We start from the raw sequence: 24,315 nt of genomic DNA, 5'->3' as shown, positions 1-24,315 counted from the left end.
ATTTCTCCTTTTAACATTGTCTGCTCACTCATGTACTCAGGCTTGGTCACCTATACTCTTGGGATAAAGATGATCCAGGGCAGTTGAGTACGGAGACAGATTGTTATGTCCTCACATAGATCAGTACATGTTGTGTGCATGTCCTCAGTTCTTCTTTCAGAGCAAACAACTGACATCACTGTTCACTTTTGATGGTTGACACCACTGTTCCAGCTGTCTCTTGTCTCAGCTGTGATCTATAGTAATACACTCCTGCTGGCTCCTGGAAATGGCTGAGTGACGGACTTACACTGAAAATGGACTGGTGACTGCTGCCCTCACTGCCTGGCACTGCTGTGCCCCTAACCATCTTCAGAAGCCATCTCTGTAATCCAGCATGTGGTGCAGACCAAGTTCTGTAGTGATAAATGTCTGTCCTCATAGGACCAGCTTCTGCAGCTAGGGTATAAGACAGATATGATAAAGCCCCTGTAGTGCATAATGTGAAAAGAGAACATAATAGATTGACAGAAATTTAAAATAGTACCCAATACACTTACGTACATCATGAATTCTGTTCAAAATAGATGTTGATATTAAGGGGAGAAATATATGGCAAAAATGTGAGTCCTCTTGATTTGATGGCTTCAGTTTTTCTGTTTTGGTCGAACCTTCTTGTGGCTGTGGGGGCCACTTATCCAGAGTTCTATCTTTTGTAGAGACTACTCTACTGAAAAGACTCTGGTGCCCTCTAGTGTGTGTTAGTTTGGATTTTTGTTGCTCCGCTTTTAGGTGTTTAAATGTTCATGTTTAGAAAAAGTGAATACATATTTTATCTCACATTCTTGAATTGATTTAATACTCCCTGCAAAATCTAAAATTCAGAAGCATGATGCATATCAGCGTCACGCTGCAGCACTCATTTATGGATATTTCTCACATCTGTCTTCGCCTCTGCCAGCAATGAACCATCCAGAGGCCAGCACTGACTGACAGTAGCTCTGCGGTCTGCTCCTGGCTGAGTACACTGTAGGGACAGGGCTGTGCATGCAGAGAACTCTTCTTTCTATATTCTGGATGCAGAAAGCTGTTGTAGCACCTGTATGTATGGGGGAACCTACCAGGTCCTTTGTTTAAATGTGACTAACAACGCACTACTGTTCAGCTTATACTACTGAATTCTGGGATAGAATTCCATTGATCTGATGGGGAACACTCGTTCAACAGTTTACATCTTCCCCTGTTTTCCCAGGAGAAATATTTGGAGCTAGCAAGAGGTTGGCTTTCAAGGAAAGCACAGCGGGAAAGAGGACAGTCCTTCTGGGGTGGCAGGGGGTAAAGGGGGGGCTGGACTCATGGCTCTTGACGCAATCCAGAGCACCCATCTAAAATGCACTCCAGTGTGGAGCAGATTTTAGGAAAAAAAAAGTCCTGCATTTGTTAGACAGCCCATGCATGCTATAAATAAACTGGCTTGTGCCCTTGATCCATCTGCTAATTCCCGGAATTGTCCCAAATCCACTTTGATGGGAGTGACAGCTCTGGTAGCAATGCTGCAGGAAGGAATTAGCAACTTTTTATCTTCTGTTTCTCCTTCAATGTTTGCATGACTAGAAACTATACAAGTATATAGGCGTATACACTCCAGTCTTGCCTGACAGAACCCGCGGAGCTCATGGGTAGGCGTGATCCAGGCAGGCTGACGTCACGCGGGCTCTGCTTCTTTAATTCAAAGCCATGTTAATCCTGTTGCTCTGGAGCGCTTATCAGCTTAGGCTGGATCAAAGACAGAGAGAGAGAAAGCGAGAGAAAAGGGAGGACTGGTGGTCTCGAGCGCCGGAGGGAAGTTTGTTTATTGTTAGTTGGTTCAGGAGTCCGCCTCGTGCCCCATCCTGCTCTACTGCTGCCGTCGTCTGGATCTGCAGCTCGCCGAGCTCACCCCGCCACATAAGCCGGCCACCAACTCAGCAGCCCGCCTCACCACACCTACCCGGTGCCATCCTGGAGGCGGGGTGCCATCCTGCAGGGTCTGGGCACAATGAGAGCTGTGGGGGCTGTGCCCGGCTGCCCGAGACACCCCAGGTTTCGCTGCCCCCCGACGATGCCAGCGAGAGGTAAGGGCAACAGGCGCAGTAGACAGATGCCTAATCAGCGGCTGGCAAGGAGAAGCTATTTAGAGGGAACGGCCGATTGCTGCCAAAGCCTCTCCTTCCGCTGTAATCGAGGTGGCCAGCTGGGAAACACCGTGCAGAGATGGCGGCTCAGGTGAAGATTTGAGGACTTCGACAGGGGCCTTTGGTTTCTGCTATTCAGTCATCATGACATTGCAGTTTCCTTAGCCTAGCCCATTGCTGGTCTAGACAGAGGATCACAGTGCGTTGCACGCAAGGGTGGCTGGATTAAAGGATACAATAAGTTGGGTGAAGGAACCCCTTTGGTCTTTGTTCACAACTGCAATATCATGAGAAAGTCCCAGGTTTGCAGTTATTTTAAAAAAAATGAGACAAAGTCAGATCAGATTTTTCCATTTACTTGTTAATCGTGAAAATCTGTATTTAAGGAAGGTTCTTTTTTTTTGCTGAGGGTGATCTGCTGCTGCACAAGGAAAGTAACTGGGTCAGAGGTTATCAGAAACTCTTCAATATGCTTTGTTTCTTATGGAATTCAAAAGAAAAGGTTATTTCCTGAACATGTTTCATAGGTATCCTAGTGATAGTGAAGGCAGAAGTTCTTAAGTTGTCAAAAGAAGTTGTTTAAAGGTAAAAGATTTCATTTGGTATGATCTGGTAGAGTAGCGTTGTGCTTGGATATTGGTTGTTATCAGTTTACACAGACATCTTCAAAAGGACATAAAGTAGAAGTGTGTCTTCTAAAATTACTATAAGCATGTCTAAATAATGCACCAGATATTGGCAAATTGTAGGATGAGGCCTTTATTGATCTAAATTACTGCAGCCTAAGTTCTTGAAAGCCACAGTGTTGAATGGTTTTAATCTTAATTGAGCTTTAAATGACTTTTTTGGTTCACGTTTTTGCTTTGTTTAGAGCATTGCAGGTCTCTGTGCATAGACGTTGAAGGCTTCCTTTACAAATCTGGACTGTGTCTTTCTGAGACCTTGGCTATTGATCTCTGATGTAGGTAAATCAAGATTTGAAAGTGATCAGAGTTCATTTTAGTGCTAGTTTGCAGCAGCACTGGGAATAACAGCTAAGCCAATCCGTTCTCTCCTTAGCACATAGGGGAAACTGTCTATACTTTGTAAATCACCCAGGCAAGCAAGCGAACAATTAATCAAACAGGCCAAGGAACATTAAGAGCTCTCCATGGAATGCAAAATAACTCAACAGAGATCAAAAGACGCAAAGAAAAGCAAGACAAAATAAGGTACCATGCAGGCAGCTTGGCTTAAATGGTGTGGCTGCACATAATCTCCGAGCATCCACCCCTAGTACACACACGGAGCATGAAGTCACTCTTGTCATTGTGTAGTTGATCTCATTAGCTTGTTAAGGTTTTACTCAGGGAATTAGAGGAGATGCCAGTTCTACATTCACCCACCCTCCACCGCACTGCTAATAAATCCTCATGACAAAGTTTGCTGTTTGGGAATGGGTTCAAGTCCCACACAGCTTAATAAATGTCTCCAATGGTCTGTGCTGTTCATTACTTTTTTTTTATTGTCTGGACCTGGTCCGGACCATGCTGTGTTAATTTACCACCGCTGTGTGGGAGGAGCTTTTGAAAACTGAAGATCATCGGTACCAATTCAGGCTCTGGTAATTATAGGCTATAACATTGGTGGTGGTGGAGGGGATCCCCATTACCTGTAAAGCGCTTTGAGTGGAGTGTCCAGAACAGCGCTATATAAGTGTGAGGAATTATTATTATTATAGGCTGTGGCAATCCTCCCCAGTGGCACCAAAGAGAAGATGTGTTTGATCTTGCAATGATACTAGAGGCAGACAAAAGACGACCTACCCTGCAAGCTTTTCTCTGCCACTTACATTCATTCACACTGCTGTTGTTATTACTTCTGAACTCACATCAGATACCAGCAGCCAGGAGCCAGCAGCCATATCACCCTGCAACTCACAACTGGCAACCCACTGAAGCTCAGCAGGTGTGAGCCTGGTCAGTACTTGGATGGGAGACTCCTGGGAAAAACTAAGGTTGCTGCTGGAAGAGGTGTTAGTGGGGCCAGCAGGGGGCGCTCACCCTGTGGCTCATGTGGGTCCTAATGCCCCAGTGTAGCGATGGGGACACTATACTGTAAACAGGCGCCGTCCTTCGGATGAGATGTAAAACCGAGGTCCTGACTCTCTGTGGTCATTAAAAATCCCAGGGTGTTTCTCGGAAAGAGTAGGGGTGTAACTCTTTTCGCCTGGACAAATTTCCCCCTGGCCTTTACCAATCATGTCCTCCTAACAATCCCCCTCTATAAATTGGCTTCATTACTCTGCTCTCCTCCTCACCGAGAGCTGGTGTGTGGGGAGAGGACTGGTGCTCTATGGCTGCTGTCGCATCATCCAGGTGGGGCTGCACACTGGTGGTGGTGGAGGGGATCCCCATTACCTGTAAAGCGCTTTGAGTGGAGTGTCCAGAAAAGCGCTATATAAGTGTAAGCAATTATTATTATACCAAATTCTCAGCTCTTTGGTGCATAGCTGTTGCAGAAGGTTATTTTTGCTTTTTCCCCCCACACTTTTGTTAACTGGAATTAACCAAATTAAAACCTAGTTAGTAACATAAGTGGGGGTTTTCCAGCGCCCACAAAGCAACAGAAAGGTGCTCTGTTCCCCAGTTGGGGCCGTTTTGAGTCATGGGTTAATTTTTCTATTGAAGATTTTTTTTTTATTATTTTGAGTTTTTTAACCCATTTCACAATTTTCAAAATTTCCAGCTGTTGGGGATTTCAAACAGTTATGTAACACTTGTGGCCTTCAGGACTGAGGCTGTCCTAAGAGGCAGAAAGGCTTCTTTGTGTCACAATCACACATCGTGTGAGTGTTTTTGTACAATGACTGTAGGCCCTGCTTTGAGAATAAAATGTTTTGGGTACAGGGTACAATATGGCACTGGGTACTGCCGTTGTGTGAATAAAATGGATGGGCATCCTATCCAGGATGTAGGCCCACCTTGTACACGGTACCTGCTGGGGTAGCCTCTGCCTCACTGAAACCCTCTAAGGTGAAATGCATTGCTAACAATGGATGGAAATACTGTAGTATTCCTTGGTTCTTTTTAGTGAGAGCAAACCGGAGAGCTTTCTCAGAGTGTGTTCTCCTAAAGACACCTCAGCGTCTGTGGTCAGGGTCAGGTCCATTATCATCTTATCTGGGTGTGACCTTCAAACCTCACCCCGGTACAGTGTGTGCCTGACCTGCTCACCGGCTGTGCTGGGGTGGTAAATTGGAGTGAAGCAGAATGAAATCAATCATGGCAGAAGATCAGTGAAGTGTGGTGAGGTTTGGGACCACACTTCACTTGGCACCACGTTTCAGATCAACGTGCGTGGTGCGAAACCATGGCAAAGAAAAAATTTTGCTGCGGTAAGCTTCTGTTAAACCACAGCACCCGTGAGCGCTCATGAAAGCATGTCAGCATTTCCTGTTGCATTTCCTAAAAGGACAACCTCCTTTCAGAGAGAGGTTCAAAACAATGAGCTCACCACTTGGACCAATACCATAAAAGAGTGGTTTAGTGACAGGCGAAGGAAGAGATGACATTATTATTATTATTATTATTATTATTATTATTATTATTATTATTATTATTATTATTATTATTATTAATTTCCGTACCTAACACACATATGCAAGGATATACATTTGTAATTGTGGGCATTTTACTGAATTAATACAAGTGACATTCATGCTCAATAGTACAGCAGCATGAGTTTAGGATTTTAGTCCACAAGCTTCCGCTGACAAGTTACAGGACCATAGGTGCTAGGAATGCACTAGGGTCCTGGGTCCAGTATGAGCCAGACCCGTCATCACCTATTGCTGAACCCTGAGACACTGGGGGCCTGCAAGACCACATTGTGAGCGAGGGACAGCTGTGAATCACCTTTAAAGATGCCTGACTTTGTGGACCCGTCAGATTTAAAGCTGCTCAAATTAAACAAATGTATTAAGTGAGTTGAGTATCATAAGGATAGATCTGATATACAGTATAATTTTTTTTTTTTTATGGGTTTATTACATGCAGCTGCAAGTGTTTCAAACGATGTGATGAACTAGTTGCATGCTTTTCCGCAGAGGAGAGCTGTATTTCAGTTTCCTTTGCGTCATTGTATGCGTTATTGTCTTGTGAAATTTTAGTGTCTGTTGTGAAAACCGCATCAGCTTTGTGTTTTGCTGTAACTCGGTTTTAAGAATTTAGTGATTTTTTGTCTTGATCTCCAGGCAACAGCATTGTTTACACCGCAAGAAAGAGGCAAAGAGAATAACTGTGACACTTCACTCCTTGGGAATGGCTGCCAGTTTTGCAGTTTTCTGTTGCCCAGAGCAGTCTACTGCTCTCCTGTGACTATTTCTTCTACTACCTCAGTTGCATGTGTGTTTGTAGAGGGTGGCAAGCAAGCTGCGTGGCACACACACATTGACATGTACAACGACACAAAAACAAAACAGAGCACAGACTTCTGAAGTCCATGCAGTCCGTACACTTCACCTCTGTCAGGGCATGGAGGGTATATTTATGTACAAGGGGCTTAAAAAGTCAGCAGACCATCAAGATCATGTTGTGGAGAAAGCTGTGCAGTGTGTGATCAAGTCCACACAGGCTGTGTGGATTCTACACATCGTTATTCACAAACAACAGTACACTCCACGAAATGATTCTCCCAGAGGCTGGGATTTGATTTTTATTCTGATAAAGGTTTTTGTCATTTTCCTTGAACCGAAGTACCCCTTTTGAGATCTTAAACTACAGCTGACCTGGTCCTTATAGGAGACTGCCTGCTGTCTTGAAAGAGAAGGTATTTCTTTCAATCAAACGTAATGTTTAATTTCTCTCAGTCAGTGATGTCATGCTACATGCATACCCATGTCGTAATTATTTATTCGCTGTGTTTATCCAGTTGAAATGAATGCTTGTTCCAGACTTTTCATGGTTTTGAGGGGTTTTTGTATCTTTCTTCTACCCCTAGTTGATTTTTTGGTACCTTGTCATATTTGTAGAAACTAGCAATGACTGCACCCTGTCTGCCCTGTCACCTGTACTTCATCTGCATGGATTTCAGCTCCAGCACTGTACGACATTAGTAGCTACAAAAGCAATTTTCATGTTCTGTCTTAAACCATGATTTTGGATTGTGTAATTGATCAGATTATCTTTCTATTCATCGATCATATTATTCATTCACAACTTTGCTTTGCACTGTATGTCTTATTTCAGTAGGTTATATTGTGATATTAACTTTATTATACGCCTGTACGTGTTGCACTGCGTGATTTACAGTTGTTGATGATAAACATGTATCAGCCAAGCAGGCTAAGACCTTCAACTGATTAAAGGGAGAAAAGTGAAAAATAATTAAATGACCTGGGATCTGATCCTTTATAATGTAATCAAGTTTCCCCTTGATTGCAATGGGCAGTCCAATCTCTTATGGCAGTCGGTGCACATGTGCTCTGGGCCATGTGAGCAGGGAGATGGTAGTGGTGTGTGTGGTGGGCGGGGGGCGGGGGGATTAACTGACAAATGGGATACTATTAGGGGCTGGCAGCACCCCCTGGCCCACGAGCCAAGATACCACCTGCTCAGTTTTCCTCTTAGAGATAGCAGAGTCAATCTGTCTCCTCTTCAGTCAGTATGGAACAGTGTCACTGTCTGTCTGTTGCTGGCCATCAGCTTGACGTCAGTGAAGTGGATACGTGACAGGAAAGGTGTCCTTGCCCTGTACTTGTGCCAGACCACCCCTGTGTCAGTCCCACCCATGTGCTCGGCTGCCTGTTTCGTTGTTGATGAGGCCCCGGCTGGTCTGTCTTTCGGTCCCCGCAGAGTGATGGAAGTGGTCTGCCCGCAAGATTCTGCCCTCGGGGAAGCTACACCGCAGAGGAAAGAGAACAGGCTGCCATTCCAGGTACCGAACAGGACTGGACTGGATTGCGATACAAGACGGGAAACTATGTGGTCTGTGAAAATCCAATAATAATATATTTTGCGGTATAAAAACTGCATTCTTCACATTTCTGCTTCTGTGTTTAGTTCCCTCGATGTTGTGCAATAATGTAAACAAAAAATCAGTCTATTTTTTCCCCAGTACTGCAACATTGCATTGCTGTAGACTGAAATGTGAAGACAGACAACTTATAGTTTCGGTTCCCTCGAGTTAATTGCATCTCAATAAGTTAATCACAGTCACTCTTCATTTCTAGTGTGTATACAGAATTAAGGGTGTCAGAAAAGCAGCTTCGAATTGAAGTACATTCTCTAGTTAAGATAGTAGATACTGTAGATACTTTATTGGGAAATTGCAGTGCAACAGCAGCTTAACACAGTCAACACAGCACAGTGTAACTAAATGATACAATAATAATACAATACATACAATACAATCAGTACAGTGAGAAGTGAACTAAGAAGAGTTACTCACAGTCCAGAACATACAAAGAACAAACCAGAACAGTACACAGAAACTTGCATTGCACAATATAAATATAAATATAAATATATTGCACAAAAACGGTTGTAAATGGTTGTAAAGCCAGATGTCAGCATCTGAAATGATGACAGGATGAGCTGTTGCTTCCTTCAGTTTTGTTACTTCCTCTGAAGTTGTTATGTTACGTTGTCAAGATCAGAGCCAGTCTCTGTCGAGCTCTCTCCTCAACGTGTTGTTTCTGTACATCTAGCAGGACAAATGGTGTCTAAGAAGGACTGTTCTGAGATAATATCTAGCGCATCACCTTGACAACAGCAACAGTGGGTACAAAAGGCACAGCCATTACACAGAAGATAAAATGCAAAGATCAAAAACTTGAAATGCAAGAAACTCAGAATGAACTTAGAGCAATTTCTGTTAAACATTTTGTAGGAAAATATATTCTATTTGTTTTGACATGGTTCTGGAAATTGATTGTATTTTGACGTGTGCTGAAATTGAGCTATTGAATTATTATTTTACTGCTACAATATTTTCATAACAGTATTAGAGTATGATTTTGGGTGAGGATAAATTGTAGGGTTTTTTGATTGGCATTATCTGTGTTTTTCAGCTTCTGATAATCTCCCTGGATAATACTGCATGCAAAGGAAATAATAATAATAATAATAATACAATTGTTAATGATAAGAGCCAGAAATGCAGGGCAGGGTGTTGGGGGCCTGTTGCCTGTTGACTTTGCCTCGCTCTCTCTCTCTCTCTCTCTCTCTCCGCTCAGATCTTCCCAGACCCCGTGGAGACAGCCCTGGGGCCGGGGGGCTGGGGCGGCGAGGCTGGCCACCCCAGGCAGAAGGAGCGCCTGCCCTCCATCGTGGTGGAGCCCACGGAGGTGAGCGAGGTGGAGAGTGGCGAGCTGCGCTGGCCCCCCGACGACCTGGGCTCCTTCGAGGAGGACGAGGACCTCTTCCTGGAGCAGTGCATCCCCCCGGCCAACATCGCCGACTGGGGCGAAGATGAGGGAGGCGAGGAGGAGGAGGAGGCGGCGCGGGGCGAAAGCGGGTGCTGATCGAAGGACGGTCTCCTCGGTACGTTGTGACCAGGTGTCACCAACAGTGTCACCCCAGTGACCGTGTACCCCCTGGCCACACCCCTCCGTCGCTAACAGCATGGACCCAGACGTGCCATTTCTGCCGAGGTCGTGCCGATACCCATCTGTTCCAGATAATCCACGACACTAATATCAGGAGGCATCCGAATCTCCCCCCATTTTCAAATGTTTTGAACTGTCTGAGGGGCTTCCAGAGACCAGGCTGACAGTATAATGACTTGAGAGAATGCAAACATTGGCAGAACATACAGACCCCTGCTGTTATGACAAATGTTATGTATTTTTATGAAAACCTGTTATGTCTGTATGTCAACAGTCATAAAGAACGAAGTGTTATCTGGGTTACATATGTCCTCCTTCAATGACCGTGACTGCTGTTCTCCTCTCCTCTCCTGTCTCCCAGCAGATTTACGAAAGTACAGGATTTCGAAGAAGACACCCTCTCCTTTCAGTGAGAGAAAGAGTCTACTCCAAAATCACAAGCACCATAGGACAGACACCCAGGCTGATCTGCACCTTCTGATGTTACGGTGTCTACTCATTTTTTTAAGTTCAACATAACTGTTACATATAGTATTAGGATGGACATATCCTTAAATTGAGAATTTCCCATTTTCAAAGAGAACATTGAGAGAACTCTAGTATGTCTGCCTTTTGCAGTTCCTTTCAGCAATAATTCTCCAATTTAGGGCTCCGAAAATCTGATCCTGAACACCCCTTCTCAGAAACAGTGGGAATCTAGGATGGCTCAAGTACAATGTCACATTCTCTGAACCACATGGAGCCAGGGCAGTTCACATTCAGATACTCTTCATAGTGTTGTGTAACGGCTGCACAGATAGGGCCGACAACAGTGTGTTTCTGCATGTTATATAGCATCCTACAATAGCTCTGCAGCTAGGGCAGTTTGCACAGTATTGGTCTCTGTGCTTAATATTCTCTGATACTTGCAGTGCTCGGTTAACCTGCAGTGTTGTGCTAAGTAAGATATCCTCTGTAATACAGTATATATGCACTGTTTCTATGGAAGCACTATTCAGTGTGAAGTATCCTCCACTACTTGCATAACTATGGCAATCTGCTCTGCACTGTGTTAGTCTAATGTTCTCTAACACATCATATCAGAGATATGTTTTTCTCTGATACCTGCTCTGCTAAGATAATAGGGCACTGTAAGGCCATCAATGTAAGGCATTATGATAAATGTGTAGTTAAGGCACAAAGTAATTATGTAAGATGTTCTCTGATATCAGTACAACTAGCTAAGGCAGTCTAGAATATATTTATATGCAGGGTATTCTCTGTTACGGTGCTAATGCAATCTGCGCTGTGTTTCTGTGCACAGTATTGATGGCACCAGTGCAGTCAGGGCAATCTGAGAGGTTCTTGTGTTATTGAGGCTGCCTAGTGCAGCTAGTCCATTAATCTCTTGTCGTACTGGGGGCTATAAAAGAATAGATTGAGGGGGGCAAGACACTGACAGCGATTGTCACTTAGCTGTCAGCCCTGGACTCAGTCACCGCTGCTGTAGAGAAACAGCGCACTTCAGAGCTCAGGGGTCAGAGGTCTCTGCAAGAAGGCTGCTTTCCCTGACCTCACTGCAGCTCCTGCTTGCATGCCACTGCTGGTGAGGCCAGGTGGAGGCTGCTAGAGTTGAGCCTCATCCTCTAATCTGTAAGAGAAACATGCAGACCGGTTTTGTGAATGTGCTGTGTGTTTCAAATACCATCAATAAAAGAGTAATTTGGAAAATACAAAGTGCAATACATATGAAAATGTAAGTAGACATTAAGATAGTATTGTGTAGATTTTAATATGATTTAAATTAATTTTAACATAAATGTATTTAAAAAAAGCCACTGGCCAAAATATTAGGGATCCCTCCACTGCAATGATCTCCTGGGCTTTTTGCTGTTTCCATCAGACTCAGACCAGCATGTATTCCACAGGGGGCAGCATAACATGTAAGGCACTAAACACTTGTGACTTACCCAGCCCAAAAAAAGGCACATGAAGTGGGATTGCTTGTTTTTGCGCTAATTACTATGCCATGCTTGTTTTATAGTTTAAAATTTAGAGATAAAAATACAAATACTATGTAAAATATAAAATATGTTGTTTGTACTTTCTTAGACCACTGTATTTCCTAGCTTTTGTCAAAGTATTACTGAATTCGGCTAACAGCAGGGTCCTTTTTATTTTGGCCAAGAGGTGCAGGTATGTTTTTTTCTGCACGGATAGAATACATGTATCACCGCCAATCTGATCAAAAGAGGGGCTGGCTTTGCTCACAAACTCAAGACTGGGTTCAGTCAGTGATGCCCTAGGAGGGGAACTATGGGAACTGAGCATTTTGGGAACATGCTCCGAATGTCATCATTTTCCTGTTCTGTCCAAACACCAGCTTGTCTAAGCACGCTATGCAATACACATTGCGCAGTGTGTTATGACATCTGAAGGAAGCAGGTTGACAGTATCCCTATTTTGTGCAAAGGAAATGAAAAACAACTTGAAGTAAAATCACTTTATTGGCCATTTACAATTTCTTGCATTAGGAATTTGTCTTTTCACAGACCCCAGCTTGCTCTCCATGAGACACACAGACAGGGAGAGAAGCTGGGGGTCAGAGCACAGGGTCAGCCATTGTAGAGCGTCCCTGGAGCAGCTGGGGTGAAGGGCCTTGCTTAGGGGCCCAACAGAGTAGGATTCCTTTGATGGCTGTGGGATTTGAACCAGCAACCTTCCAGCCACAGGCACAGATCCTGAGCCAGAATGCCCCGAAAACATGTAGTGTAAGCGGGTGTTGAACCTAGATCGTCGAGGCAGAACCTCTGTTGACAAACCTGTTGCACCAACGGAAAATACAAATACAGTTTCAAATACTGATATATAAGTTGTCTAAAAAAAATGAAATCCAGCAGAAAAATATAAATTTATATTTAATAATAATAATAATAATAATAGCTTACACTTATATAGTGCTTTTCTGGACACTCCAGTCAAAGCACATTATAGGTAATGGGGATCCCCTCCACCCCCACCAGTGTGCAGCCCCACCTGGACATATGAAGTTCAAACGAACGGACTGCCATTGCAGGGCAGCTGATGGGCGGAAGTGGTTTTTCAGACGCTCTGGTGCCCCATTGCTTATCTGTGCTTTTTTGCTGAAGTTCTAGATTTGCTGAGCTCATTCATCCTTCAAATAAAATCGTAGAAAACCACTGATTTGTTTTCTGCTGAAGCTTGGGAAGGATAACAATGTCAAGGCACTCTCACGCAGCTGTACGATTACAGAATTTCATTACAGAATTAGCCGAATGAGCAGGGATGGGGGACCCTGGGCAGGTTCAGACAGACTCGGTCTTGTAAGAAACAATCAGACACTACATCCACAGACAAGGTCCGGGAGGAGGTCGAATCCAGAAACCAGCAAGGGAATTTGAGGAGAAAACATCAAAAAGTGGAGGAACGGAAAGAGGAGAAAATAATGGAATAAAGAAGGACAAGAGCAGGGCTACAAATACAAGAATCAGGGGGGTAACAGTCTAGTGCTCAGGCCAGAGGTTAAGAGACTGGACGCTGAAGTGAATGAGAGCACTGAATATATAGAGCTGGGCTAGGGGGTGTGCACTCTTAGGTACACTGGTCAGTCTGTGATTGACTAAGACTTAATGCAGCCGTCTGCGTGGTCTGCGCCTCTGCTGCGCAGCTGGGCCAGCAACCGGTGCTGGAGTCGCCCTCTGGCGGCGAGGAGCTGGAACTGCAACACCAACTCCACCCTGCGGCTATCCCTTGCTTCACACCGTTTGAATGGGGTTCCAGCCAGCTCGCCCTATGGTCACAAGGCTACCCGATAACCAAGCAGGTTAAGCCATACGTATCTCACCAAGTTGTCCACAAATTCGCAAAGCATTCAGCTCTTGGATGTGGTTGTTCCTAGAGAAATTTGGATAAGCACATTTGGACTCCTCAAGTGATCCCTCTACAAATACATGCTTAGCTGATGGAAAAAATGAATCCACTGTCTGATTATGTTTGTAACAGCACAAAGGAATTCAAAGTCCCTAGCCTAAAGTTTTGATTTCTCTGTGAAACCCACAGAAAATTAACATGGTTTGAGGACAGTGACTTCGGACACTGTCACCGTAACAAATATGAGGATTGTTTCAGTCTTTGTTAAGTATGAAGTCTTCATTGAGTGCAAAGTCTGTGTATCACTTTGTTTCTCTGGCATGCTGAAGAAACATACCAGCAATCTTGTTTGTTATGTTAGCTGTTGTAGCTGCTGTTGACTGAGACAGTAACGGCAAAACTGGTCATGTCACACCAAGAGCTAAGTCGGGCTTCCTAGCATTTTTCTTTCTCAAAACACATTTTCAGTACAAAATTATATCTAAGTATTTTTGGTTCCTGTTTGCAGTGAAAGCCCAAGAACCTGCACTTCTGGAATAATAATAATTAATAATAATTGCTTACACTTATATAGTGCTTTTCTGGACACTCCACTCAAAGTGCTTTACAGGTAATGGGGACTCCCCTCCACCACCAACAGTGTGCAGCCCCACCTGGATGATGCAACGGCAGCCATAGTGCGCCAGAACGCTCACCACACATCAGCTATCAGTGGGGAGGAGAGCAGAGTAATGAAGCCAATTCATAGAAGTTTCCTTTTGAAAAATAAACACAAAGTATATTCCCCCAACTAACCAAGGGCCATATAAGGGTTTATATGTAGCAATGTGCAAATGGGGAGTTTACTGTATGGAGTGTGTCGAAATCAGTCAGTAAGGTAACAACCACATGGTGGAAGATGGAAAAATAACACCACTCACAGCACTTACAGATAAGGAAGTGAGACTGCTTAATGTGCAAATGTCACAGGAGTTGCAGAGATGCTGCCACCTGTAGCTATATTTAAAATGTAAATAAAATCAAGGAATGTCAATCATTTTACCAGAAGCTCTGAGGATCTCATCTAACTGCTTCTTGAAAGAAGCCAAGGTATCAGCCACAACATGGCGGAGTAGGTTGTCAAGACTCCTTTGTGTGAAAATGTGCCTCTTGTTCACTTCCGCATATTTTCCACGATTTGTTTTATTTTGTATTTCACAGTTGAATCTGAATACATATGTGCATGCTGGTACCTTTGAGGTTTTCTATACTTGTTTCCCCCATCCTGGGCTCAGCTCAGCTTGATCATCCTACAACCCCTGTTACTGCATAAAATAACTTTCATCTCACATATTCAAAAGGTCAGTGATGACAGTGTTCAATTCGCACTCTTCATTCAGTCCAACATCTGCCTGAGCCAGCTCTTCCAAACTAGAGTCCTCCAATTTTAACATAATTTTGTAGAATTACTTGCTCAGCCTGACCTAAAACACCTCTGGCTGTCAGAATTCTTAGGTGAGCAATGTGGGCTTCCAGCAGGTGACACGTTGGCTGTTTTTTAAGGTGTCACATCAGAGAGGACTACACCATGTGACTGATCCTGCTTATCTGTTATTGTGCTTGCGTTTCATAAGGTGGTGGCCACTTTTGTGTCTCGCAGCAATGACTCATCTTTAGAGCTAGATGTTATTGAAAGACAATTGTATCCTTCATACAGAAGTTCTAGATGACTATTGTCTGCTCTCAGTTCATCTTGCTGCCATAAGCTTCCGTTACAAAAATATGAGAGACCGGTACATTCTTCCGAGGAGTGAACTTCACAGGAGAATGAATACTTCTACTGAATGAATGAATGAATCTACTCTGAACAAGCTGCAGTATGTCCAAAATTCAGCAGCCAGAATCCTGACCAGGTCTAGTACAAGTGTTCACATTACTCTTATCCTGGAGTCCTTGCACTGGCTTCCGGTCAAATTCCGTGTAGACTTTAAAATCCTCATGCTCACCTACAAGGCTTTACATGGCTTGGCACCTCAATACCTGTCTGAACTTTTATCGCCCTACTCCCCACCTCGCAACCTCCGCTCTTCAAATTCTGCTCTCCTTACTGTCCCCCAAGCCCGTCTACATTGTATGGGCGACAGGGCCTTCTCCTGCTATGCCCCCAAGCTCTGGAACTCTTTGCCCAAGGATATTAGAGAGTCACCTTCTCTAAACTCCTTCAAATCCAGACTCAAAACCCTCCTTTTCAGAAAAGCCTTTACTTAACTGGTTCCATTCTTCACCCCTCTGCTCTTCTTAATACCATCTTCCACGGTCTCCTCTATTGTTATTGTTGTATTGTTGTAATTATAATTGTGTCCTGTCTTGTGAAATTTTCTTATTTATTGTTGTAGTCTTCTTATTTATTGTTATTGTCATCCTGTAAAGCGCTTTGAGAAGCCACCTTTAAAGGCGCTATATAAAATAAAGTTTATTATTATTACTTTCTCTGGCATGCCAAGATCAGAATGGCTAGGCAAGTCCTTTCAAATGGAACGATTGTACTGCGATGACTTTGAGTCCAGTCACTTTTTGCCGATCCCGTGTACACTGGAGGAAGCAGTAAGAACAGGAAACAAGTTAGAAAACCACAGAAGATAACGCCTCAGAGGGATGTACTTTGTGGCGTTTCTCAACTGCAGCTCAGCTCTGCACTGCAGTTCAGCTCTGCGCTATATACAGCGGATTACTTAAGGTATGTCTTCTTAATATTCCTAATCATAAGAGCAACAGCGATAAAAATTATTTCTTGGAATGTACATTGGGAGCCATCAACCTGATTATTCTTATTCTTATTCTTATTCTTATTCTTATTCTTATTCTTATTCTTATTCTTTTATTCTTATTCTTATTCTTATTCTGTCCCAGTACAGGATTTCTGTCAAGGCTCCCACTTCTATGGTAAAGGAAGACCAAAGTTTTAAACTCATCCTTATTACTGAAGATTGAAAAATCACATTGCTGGTGGTGTTGTTACAAAAGGTTTTGTTCGACGTGGTCGTGCCAGAAAGTTTGTTTTTTAGAACATACTGCTTTTGCCACTATTCTGTGTAACACAGGAAACTATGCAACTCCTCTCCGAATCAAACAAGGGGGTTTAGCTAAAGAACCAGTGAAGCTGGTGAAAAACAACAAAAAAACACAGTATAGTAAATTATTAATACATATGCAAATAGTAGAAATGGTATACAGAATAAATAGATCTGGCTAGGGTGCCAATGTTCTCCTGTCAGTGGTCACCCTTGGTTCATTGGATCAGTGAAAACGGTGAAGACTTTTCTTAGATTTTCTGCCTCCTGTGGAATCAGCTGTGCTACATCATCCATTGGTCGTGTCTAATTTCAGATATAATTTGACAACAATGTCTGAGCAGGGTGAGGGATCACGTTTTAAAAGTTATAGCCCAGTGTACATTACTCCAGTTTTGACTATAGCACAATTTTTCAAATTCTAATTTAGAAGAACTTCCTTGAAGCACAAGGGAGAAAGGCTACACATTGAAGCAGAGGACGAGCTTAGCTGCAAAGCTGGAGCTATTCCAGCTGACTCTTCACTTATTGTGGGCTTCCTTTTTTTCAGGACTATCATCTAATTCAACATGAATAACTTCTCTTATACTGCAGATGGATCTAATTATTCTATTGCCTTCAACCAATCCGATTATGATGATTGGGATAATTACTCAGACTGGTCATCAGATTCAAGTTCACCCTTTGGTAAAGAACAGCTCATATTTATGGTGATCTATAGCCTGGTCCTCCTGTTGGGCGTTCCTGGCAACACCCTGGTCATCTGGATCTCTGGATTTCGCATGAAGCGCTCTGTCAACACAACGTGGTTCCTCAACCTGGCCGTGGCTGACCTGCTGTGCTGCCTCTCCCTGCCTTTCCTCATCTCCACCCTGGCCATGGACTACCACTGGCCCTTCGGCAATGTGGCCTGCAAGGTGATCAACGCCCTGATCTTCCTCAACATGTTCTGTAGCATCTTCCTGCTGACCGTCATCAGCCTAGACCGCCTGTTGCTCGTGAGCAGGCCGGTGTGGTGCCAGAACTGGCGAACGGCCGCAAAGGCCCAGTGGGTCTGCCTGCTGGTCTGGGTTCTGGCGTTGCTGTTCTGCACTCCGCTGTTCATATACAGGGTGGAATTGCATGACCCCCTGGCCAACAAAATCCTCTGCCACTCCTCGTACTCGGACTCGGAGGGGGTGGGCTTCGCCGTGTTGCGGTTCCTGGTGGGGTTCCTGGGTCCCTTCGTGGTGATCGTGATGTGCCACTATGTGGTTTACACAAAGGCCAACCAAGGCAGGAGCAAGTCCCACAAGACCCTGCGGGTGATCTGCGCGGTGGTCCTGGGCTTCTTCGTCTGCTGGTTTCCCTATCACATCGTGGGGTTTTTCCTGGCCCTCACACCCAGCAACTCCCCACAGATGTTCTATATTCGCCAAGCGGACATCTTCTGCCTGTGCTTGGCTTACCTCAACAGCTGCCTCAACCCCCTGCTGTACGTGTGCGTGGGCCGCAGCTTCAAGGACAGCCTGCGGAGGTCCCTCAAGAGTGTGATGGTGAACTTCCTCTCGGAGGACTCCCATAAGGCATCTCTCAGTGGCCCTTCCATGACCACGATGACGTCAGACAAGCCCCGGGAAAACTTGTGCTGAAGGGGTGCAGGTAGTCCGAGGGAGACAGAGAGGGGTCCTCAAGAGTTTCAGCATTTTGTCAGATTGATACATAGAACTTCTACTGCTGTAGGTCACCTGTTGAGCAGACAGTAGATCGAAACGAGCTCTGTATGCTAAATGAGAAAATTCCATGAAATCAAAATGAAATCAATTCCATGTGCCTCTTTTTAAGACATCAAATACAGAGCATGAAAATGTTTGTTCTATTTAATGGTATGTTCCGTAAAAGTTCCATATTAGTTGTAGTTCATTTTTAAAATATAAAGTGGTGCTGTATAATGGCTCACCCTGTGCAGACCCCAGGCTTCTCTCTCCCTATCTGTGTGTCTGTGTCTCATGGAGAGCAAGCTGGGGTCTGCGAAAAGACAAATTCCTAATGCAAGAAACTGTATATGGCTAATAAAGTGATCTCATCTTTTCAAATCCTTGTTGGCTGATGCTTTTCGGAAGTGATTTTTTTTCTTCAGGCGCAGTTTCAGCAATCGTGCCACAAGATGGCAGAGAGAGGCTGGAAAAGGGTGACAAGCTTTCCAAAGACAGACACAGAACACAGAACTTTATACAGTAATTCTTTCATATCTCTGAGACACAGAACTCTAATCATATTTACAGTCCTGACGCATATCTCCAATCAGGGAATCTGATTGATATTATTATTCCTGTTTTCCCTTTTTTAACTTGTTTTACTCCTGGATTACTGTTTTGTTTCTGAAACAATTAACTTAGCTCTTTAAAATATGAAACATTATACATACTGGCAACACCGAAGAAAGGGTGAGCCTTTTTCTGTGTAGAAATAGATGCAGAAACATTCAGTTAATATTCAATTTAAGAATTTTTTGAGAAGTACAATAGGCTCCTATTTAGTTTACTGGCCTGCACAAGTATGAGTAATGAAGATTTCACAGAGCTCCTTCATGGTGACACACCAGATGTCAGTAAGTCAGATGTCGAACCCAGAAGCCCTATTCTGGCAGTTTAGCATAGCTAGTCAATCTGAAGATCATTATAAAGCATTCAGATATATCTTATTGTGTTGGATGCAAGTATGTAAATGTAGCTGTAATATAGGTAACCAAGGAAACTGAAAAATCAAACATCTCAAACCCTGCAACTTGCACATATTATAAATCAACAAATCCTAAAGACACAGGAAATCTAATTGCAATCAATGGCGGTCAATTTGTTAAATTAACTCATTTAGGAATAATCTGGAACACAAATCGACAGCCCACATGGATCGGAGTTCCCTTAATTGTGCACACGACTTTCTTAATTGACTTCCAAGCAGTCCCATTCTTTAGATACGGGTGGTAAGACTGGACTGGGACTCCTGAGGACCTTTCCAGACTCCTGGAAACAATGGAAAATGCACAGCTGAGATTTTCTTAAAGAAGCCAAATACTGGGGAGGAGGTTTAGATTTTAGCATTCTTTATGAGGGATGCTGACATGCTTAGCACTTTGTTCTGTGACTGTAGCCAGCCTCTCAAATGTCATGTTCTCGTTGGCTGTTACACATGTCGATAAACTGTTCACAGCTTTCTGTGGCAGCACAAATGGCAGCCCGTGCACCCACAGGTTCATTAAATAATACAAACTTGTTGCTCAAATGCTGGCTCCTTGTCCCTCTTTCGGTACATAATTCACAGCTTCCACCTTTTCCTGGCTCCGTCGGGCAGGTCCCAGGCCTGGACTTGTGGGAAACCGAGTGAGATAAAGACCATGTGATCTCAGCACCTATCTGTCTTCCTGAGAGAGATAGATGGTTTCCTTTCGTGCGGGCTGCAGAGCATCAGGAGACTTGCCGTGATCTCATTTCAGCTAAACCTGTGATAAATCGCGTTTCTTTTCCCCGACAGCCGCCACACTCTGGGTTCCAATTACATATTATTTACACACATGGGCCCATCTGGTGAATTTATTAGGGTCGGTCTGCCTACGCTGCTGAATTTATCTCTTGATCTCCTTATTGAGTCCTGTCCTGATAAATTGGATGGATGCACTGCCTGGCTCAGCCGCATCGAGATCAACAGTCAGTTCAGTAAGCATGGTGAAGCTCAGTCTGGTAATATACTGGCAAACAGAGCTGCAGCAGACCGGCCAGAGAGTGAAGGAGAGGTAGAGAGAGGCAGTAAGGGAGGAGCGTGATCAGAGGTGAGGAGCCCTGCATTAGCGCTAATCGCGCGCCTGGGAGCTCGCCTCCATGCTGGGAGATACGGGGATGTGGACGAGCTCGATTAAGATGGATGTCTGGCCACATTAAGTGCTCCATCACGTCAGAGCCCGCAGCAATCTTGCAAATTGCCTTTTCATTACTGCCGGCTGTTTATTCAACCTGAAATCGCTAACCCTCCACCCCCCAGCTCCAAGACCCCCAGTCAACAGAGTAACCCCCCCCCCACACCTCTCACCCCCCAACCATCGCCACCGCTATTCTACAGCTCCCTGTCAGCAAGAAAAAGAGATTAAGATTCTACACTGACAAGAAAGGCTGGGCAAGGGAGAAGTCCATCTCTCTTGTGATCTTGCCAGTAGCTAATTGATCCACCAATGTCCCTGACCTGTTCCCTGCAGGACTATCAGTGGTGTGAGCAGCAGGTTTATGTGATCTTGCCAATCCAACCTGCACAGCAGCCCCCCATAGACAACAGCATCAACAGCACTGAAGCAAGAGCTATCTCAGGGGCATTATGGGGGGCTTGGGTTAACTTCCCATGGATTCCACAAAGCTGATATACCTATGGGGGGTGGGGGGGAGGTAATGGTGTGAGGGAGCTGAACTGCACATTTGTATTGAGTCAGATTGAGTCATGGGGACTGCTCTGTCCAGGAAGGCGAAGGACGTGTCTCACAACCCTCCAGAAATGTAGCACGTCAGTATTACTGCACACTGCACAGTGCATTAGTTTGATCTGGGAGATAGGATGGGAGGTCCTTGTATTTTTGCCAGCAGGTGTGACTCATTCTCACCCAGACCTGCTAAAAAGTCTATTATCTGCCAATCAATTATCTGCTGTAGGAGGTGGTTAAGGAACACTTAAGGAGCTACGTGCAGCTAACTACAGGTCTTTCAGAAATGACAGGGGACTCTTTCTTTTTGACTGGGAGAGCTTTTCTTTTAATTTCATTTTTGCAGGCCCTGGTGCATGCAGCAAGTGCCAGATGTCTTCTCTGCCCACTTAATAACAGCTACCACAACCTGGCCGTAAGCGTACAATTCTAAATATAAAAATACTCCATGGCAACCGAGCCGAAGAAATTAGGAGAGCGTGGGGAGGGAGAGGGAGAGAGAAGAAGAAAGAGAAAGAGTGAATCTTTTTTTTTCTGTGGCTCCAAAAACTGTTTACAAGTCCTGTACATGTGCTGTGCAAATATTTACTGAAGCCCCTGGAGGTGTACTATTACAGAGCCATATAGGAATAGTTATTTGTCTCTCTTTCAGTATCTTTTTCAATTTGGAGGACACGGTACTTTTCATTTTATTCTTATAGTTTTCAGGCCCTATCCACCTGGGTGACAGACTTGCAGGCTTGATCCTTCCTGCCTCTTCTTTCTGTTGTCATATTAAAAGCCTGACAATGAAGGTTAACAATGCACTTTTTTCAGAAACATGTTTTGTATTCTTTGTTATTTAAAATGCTGTTATTGAACTTCCAATTTTAAAAAAAATGACATTATGACAAATGACATTATGTCTTTCCCGGAGGAGTTAATGAAAATCAAATCATTTGTCCTATATATGCATCTCTAAGTACTGTACCCTGTGTTAACACCAGGCTCCTCTGGTTCACTTCTGACTCCCAGCGACATGCTGTCAGATTAACTAGCTATGCTAAACTGCCAGAATAGGGCTTCTGGGTTCGACATCTGACTTACTGACATCCTGTGTGTCACCTTGAAGGAGCTCTTGAGGTTCCCTGTGCCTTCCCGCCCTTCCGATTAGACAGAAATAATGCCCAGGTGCGGAAGTATGGCTGTCTCTGTTCCCTCAAAATTTAAACATTTTCTACATGACGAATTACATTTGTACTGTCGCTAATCCACTTCATGCTGGGACTCCTTCGCTGCCCATTTGGTGAAGCAGAAGAGTATCCAGCCCACCAGTTCTCTCGCTCCGCCAACGTCCTCTTCAGCTGGGCTGTTCTTTGCAATCCCAGACAGCAACAAAGGTTTAAAAAAGAGGAAAACAAAACTGTATTAGGCAGCTCTTTGCAAAGAGAGCTGTGGATGTCTGGAACATAATACTTCCCTGCGTTATGAAAAAACATACTAAAAAATACTGTCAAGAATCTGCTTAGCATAGTCTTGGAAGCTCCTAGCCTCCCAGACAGGAAGATACCCTTTAAGGTAACATTTCATGTTTTGAGTCTAAAGCTCTAATACTGACAAGACATTACAGGCAAAGAAAAACCTCAAAATGCATTCTAAGGGCCTACCCTGTGCAGAAACCTGAAATGGATCAAAAGGGGATCTTCATCTTGTATCCGGATTGCCGTAAATCGATTGAAATCGATTGTGAGTGGCAGGGTCAAAATCGGGGATGGAAGTCCCCGGAGAGATGACTTGCAGCTAATGGGATTGAGCCCAGCCAGCTCTGTGGGAATCACTGGGCGAGCAATCAATAGGTATCAATCAATAGGCTCCCTGGCAGGAGCAGGCCAGGGAATGGAACACACTTCCTCAGACAGCTGAGGATGAGCACGGCCGGGAGGAAGCCTGCTTGATGTAAAGAGCTACATCCTGAGATTTATGACTCAAGCACAGATGCCTGTGAAGAGGCCTGTGTCAAACTTGATACAGCAAAACTGCTGCAAAATAGTAATAATGCAATTGCTCCTATCAGTCTATTACTGCTGCTAATGCCAGTTCTATGACTCCTGTTTTGAAGACTGGTGCAAAACATTCTGCTATGCATAACATGCAAGTGCTTCAACATGTGCTGCTGCTAATACCTCTCTTGGTCCACTGCCTTCACAGACACAGCTTGGGGCTCCAAGTCAGAGACTCATCTCACAGGCCAAAACCCTTGTACTCACATTCTCCACGCCCAGCTGCCAGGCCCATTCATGCTCGGATGTTCCCATGTTCCACAGTGCCTAGCCGGTGAATTAGCACTGCTTGCCTGCCAGCAGGGTGAATGTTGTGCTGACCCCACTGCAAGAGGTCACTGTTGCACAGCAATGCTCTCGTTTTTGCACCTGAAACCTGGGGAAATTCCAAGCTATACATTTGTTCACAGAAAACACACCCCTCGGAGAGGCGAGAAGAGCTACAACAGGCGTTGAGTTCTGTCTTGAACATTTTGCTGACTCAGTAGATCCAAGGGTCTTAGAGACTGAGCAGCAGGCACAGTAATTTAGTGGTAGTAGAAATGAAAATGAAAGTAGCGAATAGTGTGACTGTTGGAGTTCTGTGTGGGCTCGTGCCCTCCGCCGCTCCACCCCGTTGGTTCGTCCCGCAACACCTGGGCTCGAACCCGGGTCTCCGGTGTAACGCAACAGGGAGCCAGCCGAGTGAGCTAAAGGAGACCTCCCCCAGCCCAGGCGGCTGAGGTCCCTGCTACTCGCAGGGAGGGCGATGACATCGCCGCATCCGAACGAGCTCCGCTACAGTGGAAAAACTAAGGCGGCGATGACCTGTTCAGACTGTCTGCAATGACAGGATTCCTGCACATCAAGGGAAAAGGGTGCAGCTCTCAGCTTTGACAGGGCCTTCACAGATTTCCCAGCCCCATTGAACAGAAATGGCCTTTTCTGTTCTGAAAATAACATGAACACAGACCGGCTGAGGCCATACAGCTATGGTTTCGGCTTCAGTATCAGCGTATCGGCTTCAGTATCAGCTAAAAGCAATGAGGCTTTGGAGAGAAGAAAGGATATAATACAGTCTCCACAAGTCACAGGTTCAAGTCAAGTCTTTTCTTCTGGGTTTGTTTTACAGTATTTAACCTAAGAGGTTAAAGCACAGCCTTGAACACACAGAGGCTGTGCACCATAAGAG

The 24,315-nt window shown here is 44.5% G+C and overlaps 2 protein-coding genes across 3 annotated transcripts; both read left to right on the top strand.

The window, feature by feature from the left end:
• The first annotated feature begins 1,599 nt into the window (after positions 1-1,599).
• Positions 1,600-11,457, top strand: lbhl (LBH regulator of WNT signaling pathway, like). 2 transcript variants are annotated; one of them, XM_015340917.2, is made up of 4 exons: positions 1,600-2,093; positions 7,988-8,069; positions 9,370-9,676; positions 10,103-11,457. In XM_015340917.2, exons 1-3 carry the CDS (start codon positions 1,717-1,719, stop codon positions 9,655-9,657), a joined length of 747 nt encoding a protein of 248 aa, XP_015196403.2. In that variant the 5' UTR covers positions 1,600-1,716; the 3' UTR covers positions 9,658-9,676; positions 10,103-11,457. The 2 variants fall into 2 exon arrangements, with proteins under 2 accessions (XP_015196403.2, XP_015196401.2); XM_015340915.2 differs by having other exon boundaries at positions 1,603-2,093; positions 10,106-11,457.
• Positions 11,458-16,222: 4,765 nt separating this feature from the next.
• LOC102691665 (C5a anaphylatoxin chemotactic receptor 1-like) lies at positions 16,223-18,736 on the top strand. The gene is made up of 2 exons (XM_006627636.3): positions 16,223-16,327; positions 17,212-18,736. The coding sequence occupies exon 2, from the start codon at positions 17,231-17,233 to the stop codon at positions 18,290-18,292; it is 1,062 nt and encodes a 353-aa protein (XP_006627699.1). The 5' UTR covers positions 16,223-16,327; positions 17,212-17,230; the 3' UTR covers positions 18,293-18,736.
• Positions 18,737-24,315: the final 5,579 nt, after the last annotated feature.

This window comes from Lepisosteus oculatus, chromosome 3, assembly GCF_040954835.1.
Source record: "Lepisosteus oculatus isolate fLepOcu1 chromosome 3, fLepOcu1.hap2, whole genome shotgun sequence".
Classification (NCBI taxonomy): Eukaryota; Metazoa; Chordata; class Actinopteri; order Semionotiformes; family Lepisosteidae; genus Lepisosteus; species Lepisosteus oculatus.
This window is presented reverse-complemented; position numbering and strand designations above follow the sequence as displayed.